Source organism: Mastigoproctus giganteus, chromosome 13 (genome assembly GCF_048544385.1).
Source record: "Mastigoproctus giganteus isolate SK-2022 chromosome 13, ASM4854438v1, whole genome shotgun sequence".
NCBI classification, from domain to species: domain Eukaryota; kingdom Metazoa; phylum Arthropoda; class Arachnida; order Uropygi; family Thelyphonidae; genus Mastigoproctus; species Mastigoproctus giganteus.
Window position 1 is genome coordinate 135,669,091 of NC_143587.1, and position 20,587 is coordinate 135,689,677.

The 20,587-nt window shown below is 37.4% G+C and overlaps 1 protein-coding gene across 1 annotated transcript in view; it reads right to left on the reverse strand.

Annotated features, from left to right (window-relative positions):
- Positions 1–9,869: 9,869 nt before the first annotated feature.
- Positions 9,870–20,587, reverse strand: part of LOC150076461 (uncharacterized) — a 94,811-nt gene continuing 84,093 nt past the window's right edge. Inside the window, exons 4-5 of the mRNA XM_090387364.1 lie at positions 16,803–16,950; positions 9,870–10,129 (exon numbers count right to left, since the gene is read on the reverse strand). Of these exons, the coding sequence (XP_090243490.1) occupies positions 9,870–10,129; positions 16,803–16,950 (408 nt within the window). The remainder of the gene's footprint in view (positions 10,130–16,802; positions 16,951–20,587) is intronic.

Sequence of the window (20,587 nt, forward strand, 5' to 3'; positions counted from 1 at the left end):
CCGGAATCCATACTGGTGACTGTTGATCAGATGGAAGATTTCTAGATAGTTTTTAAGAGTTGGTGGTTAATTGATTTCTCCATTACTTTAGAAAGAGTAAAAGTAATTGCAATGGGGTGATAATTGGGTGGGAGAGATTTGTCACCCTTTTTTGGAACTGGCTGGATATGAGCAAATTTCCAAGCAGAAGGAAAAACACCTTTGGAATAAGAAAGTGAAAAAAAGGCGGCAAAGAACAGGAGTGAGTGCAGGTTTTAAGATCAAGTGGGGGAAATACTATCAGTACCTGAGCTATCTTAGCATCAAGATTTGTCAAAATCCTTCTGACAGAAGACCACAGGAAGCATTGAATGGAGTGTGCCGGGAATGGTGGGAGGTGTTTTACCAAGGTCATTAATACACGAGTTGGAAGAAAAATGGGATGCTAGCAGGTCAGCTTTATCCTTGGCTGAAGTGACAATAGAACCATCTGGTTTTGACAGAGGTGAGAGTGGAGATGGGCAAAAGTTGCGGCCAATAGCTTTTGCAAGAAACCAGAATGCTCAGCTACCATTTGGAGTGATCAATAACTGCTTTACAATTTACTGACATATGGAGTTAGTGAAAATTGCATCATTTTTTATATGTGAAGATATAAAATGATCATCTACCCACAGATCTTTGTGCATTTTAACACTTGGAACTGAGGAGCCATTCAGCGCAGGCTCCAGCATTGTTGGGCTGCCCTTTAGTGAAAAGATATGTGCTGATTTCAGATGGTTGATTTAGAGGTATGGTACATTGAATAAGTAATGCTTCACCAATGGAGAAGACTATTGTTACTTATTCTCGGCAGATACGACCACCCTCCCAGACGGCACAGTTTCAAGACATTTTGCCCCTTGTCAGTGGGTGGGCAATTACCCCGGTACAACACCAGGTTACCTGCCCTCCCACAGAAGGGAGGCAAAAAAGCCTTGAAATGGTGCAGTATGGGTGGTGGTGGTATCCACCGAGAATAAATAACAATAGTCTTCTCCATTGGTGAAACATTACTTATTCGAGGTAGTGCAATACTATAGTAACTCGTTAAGGTATTCACAATATGAGATATAACTAAAATGATGCCAATTCATCTACGTTGGTAGACGATCATTTTATACTTACACATATAAAAATGATGCAATTTGCACTAATCCATACAGTAGTAAACTCCTTTGCAGTCTAGACAAAAATATCCTTTGCTTTACAATTGTTGTGAGACTTCGTGTAGGCAGAAAATGAACCTGGAGATTTAGAAATAAGCCAATTAGTTATTATATGGAACTTTCTTCTCTTGAACAGCCATAGCACATTATTAGAAAACCAAGGTTTAGATAAAGGACAAATTTTAGGGTGGGGTGTGGAATAAAGGATTCCATCCCAACATGAATAATTTCACTGACACGTTCTGAGCAAAAGTTGAAATCAGAAGTTTTGAGCTAGTAATCTGACCGAATAAAAGAAATCTCGCAGTCCATCCCATTTTTCATTCTTGTTATGCCAAACAACATGAAGCAGAGAATGGCCATGAGAGAAAAGCTCCACTGGAGAAGAGACTATCATCAAGTTGTGATCTGAGGTGCCTAAAGGAACACTCACCTCGACCGTGTACTTAGGTTTGCGAGAAAAAGCTCAAGCATATTGGCTGCGTGGTTAGGATTGTCTGGTATTCTGGTAGGTAAATGAACAATCTGTGCGTCATTAGCAATTGCAAAAACCTCAGCATCTTGACCAGCTGGGTCCATGTGACTAGAAAACGGAAGCCAGCTGGAGGTGTGAACATTAAAATCACCAAGAATATCACCTCACTGTTAGGAAAAGTGGACTGGAGAAAGTCAAGTTTCAAAGAGAGAAACTCAAAGAGTTCGAAGTAGGGCTTACAATACTGGTCTAAATCTTAATACCAGTATTTCAGTATTTTTAATTTATGACACTGGGATACCAGTATTCCAAAGACAAACATTTTTCTCCATAAATTTGGATGACAATTAGGTGCAATAAAGTATGAAAAAAAAAAAACAAGTACTGTAATTACTTGAATTCGTGTTTATTTAAAACTTTTATTACAATAATAAATATTCTGAAAAAAAAATATTAAAAACACATTTAATCTAAAAACAAAAAAAAAATTGCGTGTGTACAGGGTACACAAGGTGTTTTACAGTGGCGGCTCATGACTCATGTATGGTGGTGCTGCTTCTTAAAGTTAAAGTACCATGGTTATAACACATGTAAACATAGATAGTAATAATAATAATAAGCAAGTTAAAAATACTACAAAATATTAACTGGACACTTGCCATTAACAGACTTGCGTAATCTCAAAATTTTATTTAAAAATAAAATCGATTCTTTGGTTTTTATTTGTTGAAAATATATTAATAACTTTTTCATTCAAGTGTGGTTCACTGTTCAAATTGGCACTGCTCACCCCACAGTTCCTTTGACTCATTTTATCACCTCTAAAAAATGCGTATTGGCACCCTGCCAACTAGGTATTGCAACCACTGTGGCCAAAATGTGGAACTGTGTAGTGCACAGTTCCACCTATGGTTAAACTTCAAAGTTGAAAACAATTACGTGTTTTTATTCATTTATTACTGAAATGATTATTGGAAATAGAGGATGAGTATACTATATGCAGGACCTGTTAATAAAAATATTCGTTGCATTGCATTGTTGTTCACAAAATTTCATGTAACTGTTGACTGTATATTTAGATTTAAAAAGCTGGGGGTGCTGCAGTTCTGCAGTGCCTATCAGCGAGCCGCCCCTGGTGCTTTACATGTAAAATATCTTTGATGGCACCACTAAATTTTGAAAACCTAGAACCAAAATCATGAACGATGCAATTTATGCTCACGCCCGCTACTTACTCTACCGAATCAATGCCAGTGATAAATAGGATACACACGCCTGTTGCTTACCCTACCGAATCAACGTTTGGAAGGGGTTAGGCCAATAGCCTAATTACCCATTTGTAGTCATTTGTTGAATAGTATGATTGCAACAATACAAGTATTTGTATTGCTACAACATACTATCATGTTGGATCGTGTTACTCTGTCATGCTTTGTCGCAAATTACACATGCAGCGCTACGAGATCTGCAAGAAATAACAGTATCCACGCCTAATACGCTACTGAAACTAAGACTTGGCTCAGGATCTCACTGAGTACAAGCGCAAGATGGTAATGTTGCACATTCCATTTTTGCAATGCGGAAACAGGGGTACTGTCAGTGATGAAATATGTCCAGATCTACGACGACAATGAAGATCTCATACTAGATCGTATATTGTATGAATCAGACTCGGACATTCACAAAACGATTGAAATTTGTAAGACAATGTCAAGTCAGCAACGATGGTGACCCTGACGAAGCATGCGGTAATGACCTCCACAGTCTTGTAAAGCAACTGCGAGAAGAAAAAACCATTTAGAAACTTTTACAATCACCCAAACAGTGAGATGAATGAGGCTGTTTGGGTGATTGTAAAAATGAAGCTCACCAAGCTCAACCGACTCAAATCAATTGCAAAGAAAGGCGAAAATTGATGACCAATGAGGACTTCTGCAACTTAATGAGAATGGCCCATGACAAACAAAAGATTCTACTCATACATGTAATTTGGAGTCTGTTATCTCCCAACTGCAAACCAATTCAAATATTCTTGACCAGTCCAGCTGGTTGCAGAAAAACGTTTATGATTTGCCTCTTTATGGAATACAGATGGGTACTGCAACACCTACATTACATGTGCTTCAACTGGTAAGGCTGAAGTGCATGTAATGTAATGATCTTGGATGTTCTCAGAGCTGGTTTATCCATTTCTCTGGTTACCAGAAGGTTTCTGCCTTGGGTAGCAATGGTCAGCCCAAAGCCACCTAAAGTGGTATGCTGGCTCTGAGCATATCCAACATCACCTCCCATGATCCTTTGCTTTAATCCATTTCTCCAGTTACCAAAATGTTTCTGCCATGGGTGGCAATGGTTAGCCCAAAGCCAACTAAGTGGTATGCCCCGAATCATAAACGTTTTCCATCACCAGCTGGTTTATGCGACCTCTAGCACATCCAAGATCATCTCCCATTATCCTTTGCATGATTGTCTCTCCCAACTTTGTTTTCCTTTGTCTTGAAATGAAAATGACATCAAATGATGTCATTTCCACATCACAAAATCATGACAAATTGATTTTACTACCATATGAAATTTAGTAGGTGCCACCAAATATGTTTACACATCAAAAATACATTTTGATACTATAAAGTTTAGTTATGTTTAAGCATCCATACTACCAGTCCGAATAAAGTGAGCTCTTAAGAAACATAAGCAATCAATAGAGTTATCATTTAAACTGGACCTAATTTTGGTACATATTTGATTAGCGGTAGAAAATGCCCTTTTGGGTTCTATGCTGGATGATGTACTGAGATAGTCAGAGACAATCTCAGTCCATATTTTCAAGGCTTTGAACTTTTTTAGCAGGAATAGTTAAAAGCATTTCATTAATTGCTGACTCAAGTTTATATTTTAAAATCTCATTCGAGTCAAGCAATTTCTTACATTTGCGGAACACTGATGTTCTGTTCCATGTTGGACTTCCAAGGTTGAATTTTGTTCGTCATTTTCTGAAGGAGAAATACGTTTTATTACGCGAAGTATAATTTTCACTACAGTATCTTTACTGAGTCTGAGTGAGAGCAAAGTGTGGGGATACGAAATAAAGAAGAAAACAAAGAGTGGAGATAAGAAATAAAGAAGAGAGCAAAGAGTGCAGAAAAGGAATTCTTCACATATATAAAAGTAAAGAAGAGAAGGACAAATCAGATCGGTCCCATATGTATAGATACCACAAGTTATGTTGCAGACAAACTCAACAGTTACTTTTCATCCATATTTACAGAAGAAAAACCCTTTATGTCAATGATCGCATGGGAATGAGGTGGAAAAATATGTAATTAATGATATTGAAATTTCACATGATCATTTAATGAAAAAACTTTCGCACCTACAGGAGAGTAAGGCTCCTGGGGTTGATGACATTTTTTTTTTTTTTTTTTTTTTTATTGTATGATGTGAGCAATACATGAAGGAACCAGTTTTTTCCTGCTTCCTTCATGTATCATGGCAGTGAGATCCAACCAGATAGTGTGACACCATCGTGATATCCAAGCCCGAGATGGGATTCAAACCCCGCAATCATTGGGTTACCAGACAGGCACTTTACCCACCTGGCTAGCCCGGTCGGCTGATGACATATACCCTATAATCTTAAGGGAGGAGGCAAGTGGGTATTGAACTATTAAGGCTAATAATGAGAGCATCACTGAGCTCGGACAGATTCCATTAGATTGGAAAACTGCCAATGTATCGCCAATACATAAAGGCGGTTCCAAGAGTGAAAAGGGAAATTACCAGGTGGTCAGTCTAACTTCAGTAGTAGGGAAAATCATGGAGGCAATGATCACGGTTGGAATTCAGGATCATTTAGAGAGAAATGGAATTCTGAAGAATACACAGCATAGTTTTGTAAAGGAAAAATCATGTTTAACAAATCTGGTTAGCTATTTTGACAAGGTCACGCGTGAGCTGGAGTTAGGGAATAATTTCGACATTGTGTATTTAGATTTCAGCAAAGCATTTGACTCAGTCCCACATGAGCGGTTACTTTATAAGCTGGAACAGGTTGGAACCACACGTAAAATCCTTAGATGGGGAGTAGGAAGGCATCAGACAGAGGGTTGAGATAAATGGTTATTCCTCAGATTGGGATCAGTGTTGTTTTTGATTTTCTTAAATGACATTGTTGAAGGAATAGAGGGCGTCATGCTATATATGCAGTGCTGTAAAGATCGGGAGAGTAGTTAATGATCACCACCAAGCAGAGCTTCTTCAGAGTGATCAAGATAGACTTCAGGGATGGTCAGAAAAGTGGCAGCTATGATTTAATCCAGCAAAATGCAGGATTAAAAATGCTGGGGAAGAGCAACCCCAAAATAACTTTTACATTTGGTGGAGCTGAACTAAAGTGAGTAGTGGAAGAAAGGAACTTGGGAGTTACGATATGGTCAGACATGTAGTTCTCCGAGCATTGTGGACAGGTTGCAAGGAAAGTCCATGGTGTCTTATTTATGATTTATCGAACATTTGCTAGTAGAGATAAGGACGTTATAATTCCATTATACGAGGCTATTGTTACACCACACTTGGAATACTGTGTTCTAGTATGGAGACCGCACCTAAAAAAAGATAGCAAGCTTCTTGAAAGGGTCCAAAGGACAGGTAACTTGCCTGATGAGATCGGAAAAAGGGTGACCATATAAGGAAAGACTTCGAATATGTGGGTTTCACAGTTTGGAAACTAGACACCTTAGAGGAGACTTGATTGAGGTATTAAGTCTGACAGGAAAAAGTAAAGTGAATGAGCACGAAATTCTCACAGTTATAAATGATTCTAGAACTAGGGGCAATAAATTAAAGTTATGGGTTAGGGGGTTTAAACTGCATTGTAGGAGGTTTTATTTTAACCAGCGAGTTATAATCACCTCAACCACCTATGTAGGTAACCGGAATAAGTTACCTACATCGGTGGTTGAGGCTGAAAGTTTGGAGAAATTCAAAGGTCACCTATGGGAGGAGGGAAATGCATAGGTTATCTGTTTGATTTTCTTTCTTTTTTTATTAATTATTTATTTTATTTAATAATATTATTATTATTTTACTTCTTTTTTAAGCCTTAGGCCTTCTTGTGCCATATATGGCCATTACTAACACAGGTCGACTGTCACTAATTCGGCAGTGCTGGGACCTGTGGGGTGCCAGATTAGTGAGTTTGCCAGACCACCAGTGGTTATTTTAGCACATAGTTTACTCAACAGCTAGATAACCACCTCATCCTACCTTTAACATGTTGACTGCCAAGCTGGTATAAGAAAAACATTTCCGAGGGACCAAAAAATATTTAGCAAATAATTTGATTAGTAATTCTAAAATAAATATTGTAATGTCGGTGTTGTTTTTTTCGCTGAAAATATCAAAAAAAAAAAAAGAAAGAAAAGGGGGTATGTGTGTTTACATACGTGTGATGCTATTACGGCATATATATGAAGGTTGTTTCTGATTAGTTTTTGCAAGCGCAGCAATAAAACTAATTGCGATAAAATAAACTCTCAAACGTCACAATAAGTTTTATCAGTATAGTTAGAGATTTTGTGAAAACAAGTTTGTTAGCGCACTGTATTATCCATCACATTGTATTGTGTTGTGTTTTTCTGCAAGTTTGTAAGTGTGTTGTAAAAAAAAAAATCTAAAAAGGAATGGCTAAAAGAATATTACTAAAATAATAGGAACTGAGAGAAATTGCTGGAATTTACAATTAAGCAGAGTTAAACTTCTCACAGACACACCGCTGTCGAGTTTTTAAAGAAGTTCAACTTTATCTGTTATGGACAATGTATGGTGTTTGCGCTCTACACCACGAGAGGCACTTCCTTTATGCATTGGAACCACGGTTGGGGTTAAATGTGAGCAGGTTATAATAATAAATGCAGAAAAACATGAGGGAATGGCCTGTCAGTGTTTACTAGTTCGCACCAACAGCTGATGCTGCAATGGATGCCACCAAAACAGTAGCAGCAGGTCAGTGCGCCGACACGGGAAAATTTGAAATTACGTTCGCAGAAATTATGTCCGAATTAGTGGTGGAACTGGATTAGTGATGGTCGACCTGTACTAAATAATTTTCAATTGTATTGTGTCCCACTTTGCAAATACTAAAGAACCTGTAATAAATGTGTACGCCTCTGTGAAGTATGGAGTTTCAGTGCTGTATCCAATTCTGTAGCTATTTCAAAATTTTGATTTCCAAGAGTTTCATCATAAATTTAATGTTAGCATCTGCAGTTAAAAGATTTGCTTCTTTGCATCATAGCACGTCTACCGCTAACTTTATAGGAATTAATGTAGATATAGCTGCAGATAATAAATCAAATTCATCTGGAATTTAATTTATAAATGGAAGCAAAAATAAATGCTTGAATCTAAACCAATTAAAGCTTTCTGCACACAATATGTCAACTCAAAAAGCTTTCAAGCATGGACAATAAACTGTTTCCAGTGAGCTTTGGAATCTAACTGCATGACAATTTATTTGCCAAATTCTGCTGCAGTATACTTTTGTAAATATTTATCATTTTTGGTTGGTGGTTATAAAATCACCTTTATATGATTAAATCGTAAACAATTATTTTTAAATTAGTACCGAGAAACCAGTATTTTTGTATCAATACCAGAATTTGAATACCGGAAAAAAATTACCAAGATCCAGGTATTCGGAATCCCGGGATGGTTTTGTAAGCCCCAGTTCCAAGTGATTGGTGGAGTTGGGAGAACGACAGAGGCTATGCACAAGTACCACCATTGAAGCGAAAGGAATCATACAGAGAATAATTTGGAAAACTGAGATGAGTAGTGGTTGAATCAACTGATAACTGGGATTCTGTCAGAAAAAGTACATAGAGTTTCGCAAACTGTAAGTGGAAATGGACCTCATTGAGATTAAAAGTGAGATCACGTATCTTTATGAGATGAATGAAGAAGTGTTTGGGAGGTTTATATCTTTTCATAGCTATATTTGTTCTATTAGTGTGAAAATTCATGGTGTATTCAGTAGTAAGAAAATGTTGAGGGAGGACATGCTGTATGAAGTAATGAAACTTTTGGATATGGAGTGGTAAGAATATACCCAACTCCTTGACATAAAGTGGCCTCAACAATGCCCCCTGTATACACACTACTCGGACTCAATCCAGTCACTATCCAGCAGAGTAGAAGCGCCGAGATTATGCACTAGCTTGATGTCATATATTTATGACTGGGTAAACCCCATCCAGCACATGGGGTTTTACCCTATTTTGCAGGAAAAAATAAAAATACAGCAGACTCTCGATTTTCTGGGATAGATGGTAAAAATAAAATCCCGGATAATCGATTTCAAGGTTAATCCAAAAATATCGAAAAATGTTCAGCAACGTACCTAAAAAATATGGTGATGGATAAAAACAAAAAAAATTACTTCGCATTACTTGCGTGTCCAATACGATGCTTGCATAGGTATAAAAACATACCTGTAGGTAATGATATATGCTTGAGTCTGGCACCAAAGTCTGCCAACGGCAGTGCACAATAATTTTCGCAATATTTTTTACAAGTTTTGTTTTAACTTAAAAAGTCTATTGATATCTTTAAAAACGTTTGTTTTTAAAATTATATTTTAATTTTACAAAAAAATAGAAAGAGATCAGCGAAAATCAGTTCACTTAGAGAACACATAAGTATATAAGGTTGTTTTTTTTCCTTTTGCAAATTTTTGACAAGTAGTGCTTCGAATATTTCTTAAAAGCAGTTTTTCCAATAGAACACTATCGTCTTGCTGCTCCAGGTAGTCAACAAGTGCTTCTGTGTGGCTTAAAGCAATTATATGGCTAATTTTTATGTGATGATATCAACTATTTTTTCTCTTCTTCAGGTTCACCACCATTATTTTGTGGTGGAGTGGTAGTCGTTACTTGATGTAAAATTTCTTCATTTATTTAGTACTTCATGGCCAGCTAAATATATGTCAGAATCAAGCCAATCATGAATTGATTGCTCATCGACATCGCTACACACCTCAATTTGTTGCAAATTTCGTAACATTTCTGGTATCAGATCTTTGCAGTTTTCTTCAAATCCTAAGAATCTTTCATCGTTTCCCAGTAAAATTTTACACCAAGACCTCTTTAAGGTTGTGCTTTTTATTGATGTCCATGATGCTGAAACTTCGTAAATCGCATCCAATGCAGTCAGGTTTTCCAAAATGTCAATAAATCGCAATCATTTTCTTCCACTAACTTGAGAGATACATTTCTGAAATAAACTGCTTTCATTTGTTGGATGATACCTTGATCCATAGGCTGTATTAAAGCTGTCACATTGGGAGGTAAATATTGGATGAAAATATTTCCGTCTGATTTTAGAATTTCTTCATTAGGATGACTTGGTGCATTATCTAATAGCAGGCCAGCTTTCTGTGGCAAGTCCAATGACACCAGACCTTGGTGCACTGAAGGCAAAAATTTAGTTCTAAACCAACTGGTAAATACACTGAGTGATCCTTGAATTATGATCACCCCTAGAAAACTGAATGAAACCCGTTGACCACGTGAGGTATGAGAGTGCGGAGTTAGTCGACCTACGTAGAATAGATAAGATGTCAGTGGTTCAGTAGGTAGTAAAAATTCTGAGCGTGATACATAAAAGGAAGGATTTATCAGACTTTGATAAAGGATACATAAAACGAAGGGGCTTAGAGGGGAACAGGTATCCTGTGTGTTATCAGATACAGTTATAGAGATATCTCTCTATTACAGAAGATTTAGGAGAAGTCCGGTTGGCCTGCCTCCCTAAAATCCACTCATGCACACCGTCTCGATGGTAAGCCCTGTTACGTCACTTAGGTGGCAACGAACGTGTAGAGTGGTTCTCTTCAGGATGCCTGGTCAGCGTGAAGAGGAAAAGACCAAACCCTCCAGCATATGACAGCACAACAAAAGAAACGGCCCTCAGTACCCAGCAGCTTTCACTCTCCCTCTTACGGCAGCGAGAGGATCAGAGTGGAAGCAGAGGGTGCTAAGAATATCTGGGTACAACCAGATTGCCATGCACGGAAACTGAACTTGGCCTGTTATAACGTAAAATCACTCATCGGTGAAGACAGGATATTAGAACTGGAAAAGGAATTAGAAAATGTGAATTGGAATATCATCGGTTTGACTGAAACAAGAAGAAGAATTGAATCACTTATAAGTTTATCAAGTGGAAATCTGCTGTACACCAATGGAAACAGTGAAAGGAGTGAAGGTGGAGTTGGGTTTCTGGTCCATAAAGATTTTAAAAACAACATTTTGGAATTCAAAAGTACATCACCAAGGGTGTCAAGACTAATACTCAAGATTTCTAAGAGGTACAAGCTAAATATTATAATGATTTATGCACCAACATCGAGCCATGATGATTAACCCCGGGGGCTCACATCTGGTGAGTATGGGCTTGGCAAACCCAGGGTCCTGAGCTGGATATCATCATTCTTCTCTTTCTTGGTGATGCCTTTCTACTTCTCTCTCTCTCTCTCTCTCTCACACACACACACACACACACACACACACACACACACACACACACACACACACACACACACACAGGGGGTAACTCGGGAATTTTTTTTTTTTTTTTTTTTGGCTGGTGCAGCATAAGCCTCAGGCTTCCTTGTACCATATGGCTAATAATAATAATAATAATAATAATAATGAAGAGTTTGAAGAAATGTACACCGAAATTGGGAGTCTTCTAGATGAGCAGAAAACCCACTACACTATTATTATGGGGGACTTCAATGCTAAGGTTGGAAAAAGACAAAACAGCGCAGAAAGGGGAACTATAGGAAATTTTGGAATTGGTGAAAGAAATGAAAGAGGTGAAAGACTTGCGGAATTTGCAGAATCTCAAGGACTGTCAGTAATGAACACTTTTTTTCAAGAAAAGGGTGAACAGAAAGTGGACATGGAAGAGTCCAAATGGATTAACTACTAATGAAATCGACTTCATCCTCACTAACAGAAGATATATTGTGAATGATGTTACCGTCCTGAATAAGGTAAATGTTGGAAGTGATCACAGAATGGTAAGATGTACACTTGATATAGATGTAGGAAAGGAAAAAACTGACTTGAGTAAATAATACAAAGGTCTTTGAGATAACAGAAGAGGAGAAAAAGCAGTATGTACGGGAACTTAAGAACAAGTTTGAGCTTCTGCAGATTGCTGAGGACCAAGATATCGACGAGGAATATTACAACTTTCTGAAAGTCATAAAGCCCAAGAAACCTATAGGGAAAAAGAAATCCAAAGAAGAAAAAATTAGTCAAGAAACACTTGTCATGATGAACTAAAGACGACAAATGAAAAGCAAGAAAAACACTGACAGGGAGAAAATCGAGTATACTGAGTTATGCAAAGCCATTAGAAAGAGACTCAGAGAAGACATAAGAAGATTTAACACAAGAAAAGTAGAACAAGCATTAAGGGAAAAAGGATTTAAATCAGCAGCCATGAATACAGAAAGACAAATGATACCGACACTGAAGAATAGCGATGGTGTACTTATAAACAGCAGGGAAGGCATAATTCAAATAGCAGAAGACTACTATAGAGAATTATACAAGGAGCAGGGGAATGATGCCAGAAGTGGGGAAGATGGATTGCAAAGTAGCAACACATATGATATACTCGATATTCTTCCTGATGAGGTAGAACATGCATTGAAGAAAATGAAGAATCAGAAAGCCCCGGGGGAAGATGAAGTTACGGTAGAGTTGTTAAAATTGGGAGGAAGAGACATAACACAAAAACTGGCAAGGCTCTTCACAAAGTGCATTAGAAAAGGTGTGATGCCTAAGCAGTGGAATAATGCAATCATAGTTTTGCTGCATAAGAAAGGAGATAAATCAGAAATTGGAAATTATAGACCAATTAGCTTGTTATCCCACATCTAAAAGTTGTTCACAAGGGTCATTACTAACAGATTAGAAAGAATACTTGATGAGAATCAACCAAAAGAGCAAACTGGCTTTAGGACAGGATTCTCACCTATGGATCACCTTCACGTAATATCACAGCTAATGGAGAAAGCAAATGAATATAAAACACCATTATGCCTGGCATTTGTGGATTGTGGAAAGGCATTTGACTCCATACAGCATAAGGCAATGTTTCGGGCACTGCAAAGACAAGGCATAGATACCCCATATATTATGATTTTGAAGAAAATATATGAAAGTGCTACTTTCTTTATTAGACTAGACAAGACAGTAGGAAATTTAAAATTGAGAAAGGAGTTCGACAAGGAGACACAATATCTCCGAAGCTGTTTACTGCTGCTCTTGAGGAAGCTTTCAGAAGATTAGACTGGTCGCAGAAAGGAGTCAATGTGAACAGAGAGTACTTAAACCATTTACGATTTGCAGATGACATTGTGGTCATAAGCCACAATCCCAAAGAATTAGAGGAAATCTTAATCAGTTATGCACAGTTAGTAAGGATTTTGGACTAAAGATGAATATGGCTAAAACAAAAGTAATGATGAACAAGTATGCCACAGAAAGGGAAATAATGATTGTAGGAGCAGTAATTGAAAAGGTGGAGTTATATACTTATCTGGGACAAGTTATTAGCTGTAATAATGATAAATGGCTGGAAGTCAAGAGAATAATAAATTTTGGATGGATAGCATTCAGGAAATATAGTCACATACTGAAGAGCAATATCCCAGTTTGTCTGAAACGTAAAATAATGAACCAATGTTTACTCCCCACCATGACTTATGGAAGTGAAACTTGGGCACTCACCAAAAGAATGGAAGAGAAGCTGAGAACTACACAGCGAAGAATGGAACGAATTATATTGGGAATCAGACTGTTAGATAATAAGAGAAACACATGGATTAGGCAGCAAACTCAAGTAAAGGACATTCTTATCAAAACTAAAGAACTAAAATGGTCTTGGGCAGGAAACATAGCTCGAAGATATGAGGCCAGATGGACTAAGAAAATAACAGAATGGTGTCCAAGAGGAGTTAGAAGAAAACCTGGAAGACAAAGCTGGAGATGGATAGATGAAATTCATGAGTTTGTGGGTAGTAAATAGATGGCAGTGTTCCAAAACAGAAGGAACTGGAAAGTTGCTGGAGAGAGGCCTTCATCCGGCAGTGGATTGAAAATGGCTGACATAAAAGGAAGGATTTTATCGGACTTTGATAACAACAACAGCCATTTCCTAAATGGCTGTTGTTGTTGTTGTTGTTATTTGGTTTTTAGGAGCATTAGCAACTAAGGCCATATTGCTACGGGGATATGCAGTGGTCATTCCCTGACCACATCCTCCGTATTTGGTGGTCACGGGCTTGAACCCCGGTCTAATCAAAAAGCGTGTACTACGCACTGCAGCTCCTGCCCACCTGGCTACGGAGGTGCCTCCAAATGGCTGAACTGGTGGAGTGTTTGAGCACCGCTGTAGTTAAAGTGTACCAGGACTGGCATCAAAATGGTCAAAAACAACGACCCGACAGCAAAACTGCAAAGGTCAGCGAAAGAGTGATGTTATCATACAGGCAAACAGGCACAGCACTGTTGAAGAGATGACTACCCAATACCACAATCATGCATCGCACGTATGGGCTATACCAAAAGACGAGCCCTACGGCATCCTCTCCTAACCAAGGTTCGTCGGCGTAAAAGAATCGCCTGGTGCAAAGAGCATGCAAGTTGGAAGTTAGAAAACTGGAAGAAGGTGTGCTGGTCGGATGAGTCACGTTATTTACTCCACACCGTGGATGGTCCTGTACAGATTTGGTGTCAAGAATATGAGGCTCTTGATCCATTGTGCATGGTAGCAAAAGTGTAGGCCAGTGAAGCTAGTTGTATGGTGTGGGGCATGTTTCACTGGCAGGAACTTCTACCCCTGGTGCATGTGGAACAATGAATCAGTGGTCTCCACTATCATCAACTGCTTGCTGACTGTATATACCCTGCTATGTTACACTTTTACCCAAATGGTGATGGTGTCTTCCAAGATGACAATGTGCCAAGCCATCAAGCACTTGTTGTGCAGGAATGGTTTGAGGAAAACAGTTCTGACTTCCAGCATATCAATTGGCCTCCAAACTCAAACTCAATTGGCCTCTAAATGGAAAGGCATATCAAGCATCTGGATACACCAATCACCTCCATACCTGCATTGCTGACTGCATTACACACAGCTTGGTTGGCCATACCTCCCGAACGCTTCCAACATCTTGTTGAATCAATGCCACGTCGGATAGCTGCTGTACTGAGGGCAAAAGGAGGACCTACAAAGTATTAGGTTGGTGGTCATAATTCAATGATCGCTCAGTGGATCTTCCTGTCCATCCAGGCTGATTTATTGTTGTAGTAATCGACAGATAAATTTGATATTAAAATACTCGAGAAAGCCCGTGGTTTTTTTGCCATTCCAATTAGGCAGAGTTTCAAAGAATGAGACCCTGCAGCATTTGCACAGCCAAGAACTGTCAATCTCTGCTTTTGCATTTTATGTCCTGGAGCTTTTACCTTGGTTTTGTAAGCGAAAGTTTTTGACGGAAAACATTTCCAATACAATCCTGTTTCACTGGTATTGTAAATTTGATCCAGTACAAGTTCATTGGTTTCAACAAATTTTTGAAACTCACTGGTAAATTCTTGGGTGGCTGGTGCATGACTACTTAATTTTTCACCTTGAATGGAAATCAGACAAATGCCGTGCCTCTGTTTAAACAGCATCATCCACCCAGAAGATTCATTAAAATCACCCTGCAGTTTTAATCTGTCGAAAAAATCTTTTGCCTTTGTTGCTTTGAGCAAACTGCCTCAGAGACTGGAATGTCTTCTGCTATTTGTTGGCTAAACCACAACACCATTGCCTTTTCAAGGTCCTCGTATGTAGACAGTTTCATCATTTTTCTGTTGGTCATGCCCTGAATGCTATCAGATGTGCCTGCAAAATCTAATGGCTTCTCTTTATTTTTTACGATGTTGCGTATGGTCTGGTCACCAACATTATAATTGTTCATTAAATATTTAATGGATGCACCGTTTTCAAACTTTTCAATAATTTGAAGTTTTTGCTCAACTGAAAGCACAACTCTTCTGTGTTTATCCATCATTTTCGCGATTTCTAAACAAAAAATTTACCATAAAAAAATTCGACTAAATCACTCCTGACTTAAATAATGAAAGAAAATTTTTCTTTTTGCAGTACTACGGAACACAGAAATCCACGCAATGCACGTAAACAAACTAAACATTTGTTCTCTTTCTGTTGTTTATTTGAGCGGAGGATGTGAAGACAGCGGGGGTTGTGGGATAATAGGTTCACCTCCCAATCACGTGGCGCCTCCGTAGCCAGGTGGGAAGGAGCAGCAGTGCATAGCACACGCTTCTTGATTAAACTGGGGTTCAAGCCCGTCACCACCAAATACGGAGGATGCGGAAAGGTCAGGGAATGACCACTGCACCGGAGCAATATGGCCTTAGTTGCTAATGCTCCTAAAAACCAAAATAACAACAATAATCCCAATAACATCTTATAACACCGCTTTTCTTGTCGCTTATTTATGACTTACAAAATACTGTATCTGTTTATACTTATTCTATTTATTACTTGAACTTTATGCTTTCCAATGGATTTTTTTTGCCCCTAATTTGGAGTCCTGAAGTGTCCCGGTTAATCTGCTTCCTGGTTAACAAGATCCCGGTAAATCAAGAGTCTGCTGTATATTCTTATGTTTGTTTGTTTGTTATTTGGTTTTTAGGAGCATTAGCAACTAAGGTCATATTGCTCCGAGGATATGCAGTGGTCATTCCCTGACCTTTCCGCATCCTCTGTATTTGGTGGTCACAGGCTCGAACCCCAGCCTAATCAAGAAGCGTGTGCTACGCACTGCTGCTCTTGTCCACCTGGCTACAGAGGCACCATATTCTTATGTACTTTCGATGCTGAATGACATCATGCAGAAAAAAAAAAAATTAACATTATCATACTAGTGTTAGAAATTTATTTTTCAGAATAAATTTAAGTTCTTCAATGTGATGTAGAATGAGAGGTTTATCGTCAAAACATTATACATATCCATAAAAGTTTAAAAGAATAAAAGTATATACTACCTGTGCAAAATATGTGAGATGCAAACATTGCTGCTACAATGCTACATAGTCCAACTCCTGATCCCATCTCCAAAACACTTTGGCAGGACAGAAGATTATGGCCATTATGTAAAAGAAAATCAGCCATGATAAGTGCTCCTCTCCAAACCTAAAACAAAGAATAAATTATGCATCACGTTATATATAATTATATCAAACAAAATTAAAGCTCTTATCTAACTACAACAAAGTCAATATAAGTCTGCATTTTATTTTTTGGATGATGAAGTGGTTTGCAGCCTAACAATGCACTGTAGCAATCAACACTCTTCTCCAATATGTGTATTTTCTTTAATTAGCAAACTCACACTATAACTATTTCATGTTACTGATACATTTATTGGCACTAATCACCAGAAATAACAGCTATCGTGCATATGCACTTATACAAAGTTCAATATATATATATATATATTTCTTTATGAGTATTCAAGATTGCATCAGTATTAAATATGAAATGAAACAGAACACATACTCATATCCTTAGGTATTAAAGTATTAAATATAAACATGTGATGCTTAGTATTAAATATGAAATGAAACAGAACACACAATCATATCCTTATGAAAACTGATTTAAGCCTCTATACCCACAAGCAGTTTCCATTAACACAGTCTTCCATGTAGAAACAAAATCAGGAAGGCTATTAGTTTTGCCACATTTGAAGTATAATTGAAAATTCTTTTTTCTCCAGGATGGCTGTTGAATGGAAAGAGAATTTTAGAGCTTCATTAATTTTTTTTTTTTTTTTTTTTTTTTTTAGGAGCATTAGCAACTAAGGCCATATTGCTCCGGGATATGCGGTGGTCATTCCCTGACCTTTCCGCATCCTCCGTATTTGGTGGTGACGGGTTTGAACCCCTGTCTAATCAAGAAGTGTGTGCTACGCACTGCTGCTCCTTCCCACCTGGCTACGGAGGCGCCACTAGAGCTTCATTAAACATTCTGTGGTAGCATAAAGATTCAAAGGCACAGCATGCATACCAGTGACCAGGTACACTACATTAAGAGACAGCCAGTCTTCAAGTCTATCTTTAACACTATACAGAACAAAACTATTATGATAATAATATAAACCTTTAGCATTTTTTCAAGTTTTACAATGTTTATACTTCTATTTATTTATGGTATTTATGAATGCACCTAAAAAGTGCCTATTGTCTTCATCATGTCTATCCATCTGCATATAATAACTACATTCCCAACAGATTTTCATAAAATTTTATAGTTGGATATTTTAGAAAAAATGTTGAATCAGTCTAAACTTGGACCAACAGAAATTGGGCAATTTTTTCTCCAATAAAATTCCAAGTTATCTATTATATATATACAGTGTTAATGTTATTTATTTTTATGTTTAGACCATTAGTCATCACGATCTTTTTCTTATAGAATTTTAGTTACATTTTTGAATTTAATCTTAAAACTGGACTTAAACAGCAGTAAAACCAAATCAATTCTGTTGAAAGGTAACTTGAACAGACATCCACAGATTAAAATAGCAGGTAAAACCAGTGCGTTTTTTGTAAAAAAATAGGTGCCGGTACTCATTCTTTGCTATCAAGAAAATTAAAAGGACATAAAAAGTACAGTACTCTAAAAAATTATTTTCTGATATTGTTACTTAGTAGTAATGTTTTTGGAATAAAAACAACAAATTAAGTATATTAACACAGTTTATTAAGCATAAATTTATTATTCAAGTATATAAAAAATTAATAAGTAATAAAGAAGTAAAAATTAGTAAAAAAAATAAGTAAAATTTAGAAGTTTTTATAGAATATTCCAAATTTCCATTGAGTTCTCATCCAACACACTATGCCGACTTCTTACTATTTGTGTCTGTTGCTGAATAGCATTTCCGAAGCGGCCTCGAATCGACATATTTTGCTGGATCGAAGTGGGTCAGCAGTGGGCCACAATTTTAAGACACAGTAGTGAAGAAACTGTTTTTGTCATCGATGAAGTTCTGGTTGGGCTGACGATCAGATTCATTTGTGAAAATCCTCATTAACATTCACTCGATGAAAGTGGTATTGTACTCAGAGCGTTCATCAAATGCCCTTCAATTTTTCCAAAAACCATCTTTTCGATTAGGTATTCCCAAAATGGATGAATTGTATCACTTTCATTTAACTTAAGCCTAATTGACAATTTTCTAAATTCATTCAAATGCCAACATTTCATGTTTAGAAGGTTTAATACCTTTGTTGTCCTCATTGTCCTTCTCTTGTCATTGATATTGTCACTTGTTCTTAAATTTGAATTTTTTTTTTTTTTTTTTTTGAAACTGTCCAAAATGTTGGTGTCATTCGGATATTCAGCTACTATGGCCATGTAAACAGAGATGGGGAAAATTTACGGAAATATGTGGATAACGCACTTCTGTGAAACAACAGATGATTATTTGTCGGGATAAAAGAAAATCACTCCCTCCTAATTCTCGAACGGGGTGCTTACAGTTGATTCCCAGCAATGTCCAACTTACAGCCAGCCCAGAAAGTGAATTAAAACAGCATTTTAAATTTTGCTAATTATCAAAAAATTCTCATTAAGTGAGCATTTAAAGGCAAAAGTAAGGTATTTTTTTGAAAAACAAAAGAAAGTCATATTTTTATAATTTTAATAAAATCTAAAAAATAAATTAGTGACACAGATTTGTTACACATAAAAGTATTGGGAATTTGCATTTTTTTATATATAACCTGAAAATAAAAAACGGTAACATGAAAACAGAAACTTCCTTTTACATGTAACAAGATATGGAAAAAAAATGTAACACACTAATTTTTCTCGAATCACTCAGTGTGGTCCCCGAAAGAATTCTAACTTTGAATATGCCCCTTGTACGAGAAATGGTTGGACACCACTGCAGTAGAAGGTAAACCAGAGCTTATTGGGAACACCCCTTGATCTGCTCACTGTTGATCAGCGTGACTTCTCCGTATGTGGGACAGGTTTTACTAAGTTACAAGGTACCACTAAGTTGTAGAATTTTAGCTCCCTTTGGCTCTCTCAATTCTTGCTTAGCAGCAGTAGCACTAATTTCCTAAATTGCCCGAAGGCCAAAGGTGCGAACAGTGTGTATGCAGTTAAGTCTCTCCTAAGCCATTCATTATATGAAAATTTTCTTCGCTCAACTGAAACTATTTTAAATGTAATTTCCAAGGGGATTCAAAAAAAAAAAATCACTCAAAAAGGAGTTCGTTAAACAGAGGTCCAACTGAGTAATTCCAAATTCTAAAAATGGTTATAAAGTTTTATATAGTAGATATCTTAACAATAGATAGTGAGATGCAAATTTAGTTAAATAACTTTAAGCTTATTTGAAAAGTAGGTAAACATGCGAAAAAATTTATGGAATATTACAAACTCAAAAAGCTAATTTCAACTAACATCTGATCGTATAAACCTTGAGACTGATGTCAGGCAGGAAAGAAGAAAAATATCAATGGCAGAGTAGGAAGGAACAGACATCTGAAAGGGAAGGCACTAAGAGGTGCCTGCCTTGGGTAACCCTAGTCCCCCCCCCCCCAGTTGGCCCCAGGACTATGCCACATTTTTGTTAACAGGGTATGGTTAACTCAATGCAAAGTTAAGCCAACTGGGTCTCACCCAGGATCCTAAATGCAATTGTGCAGCTGATGAGGCCCATGTCCTTTATGACTGCCCCATTTACCACCCCGACAGATGTAGATTTATGTCCAAGATTGGACCTAAGTCTAAGAACAGCAGAGATGAGCAA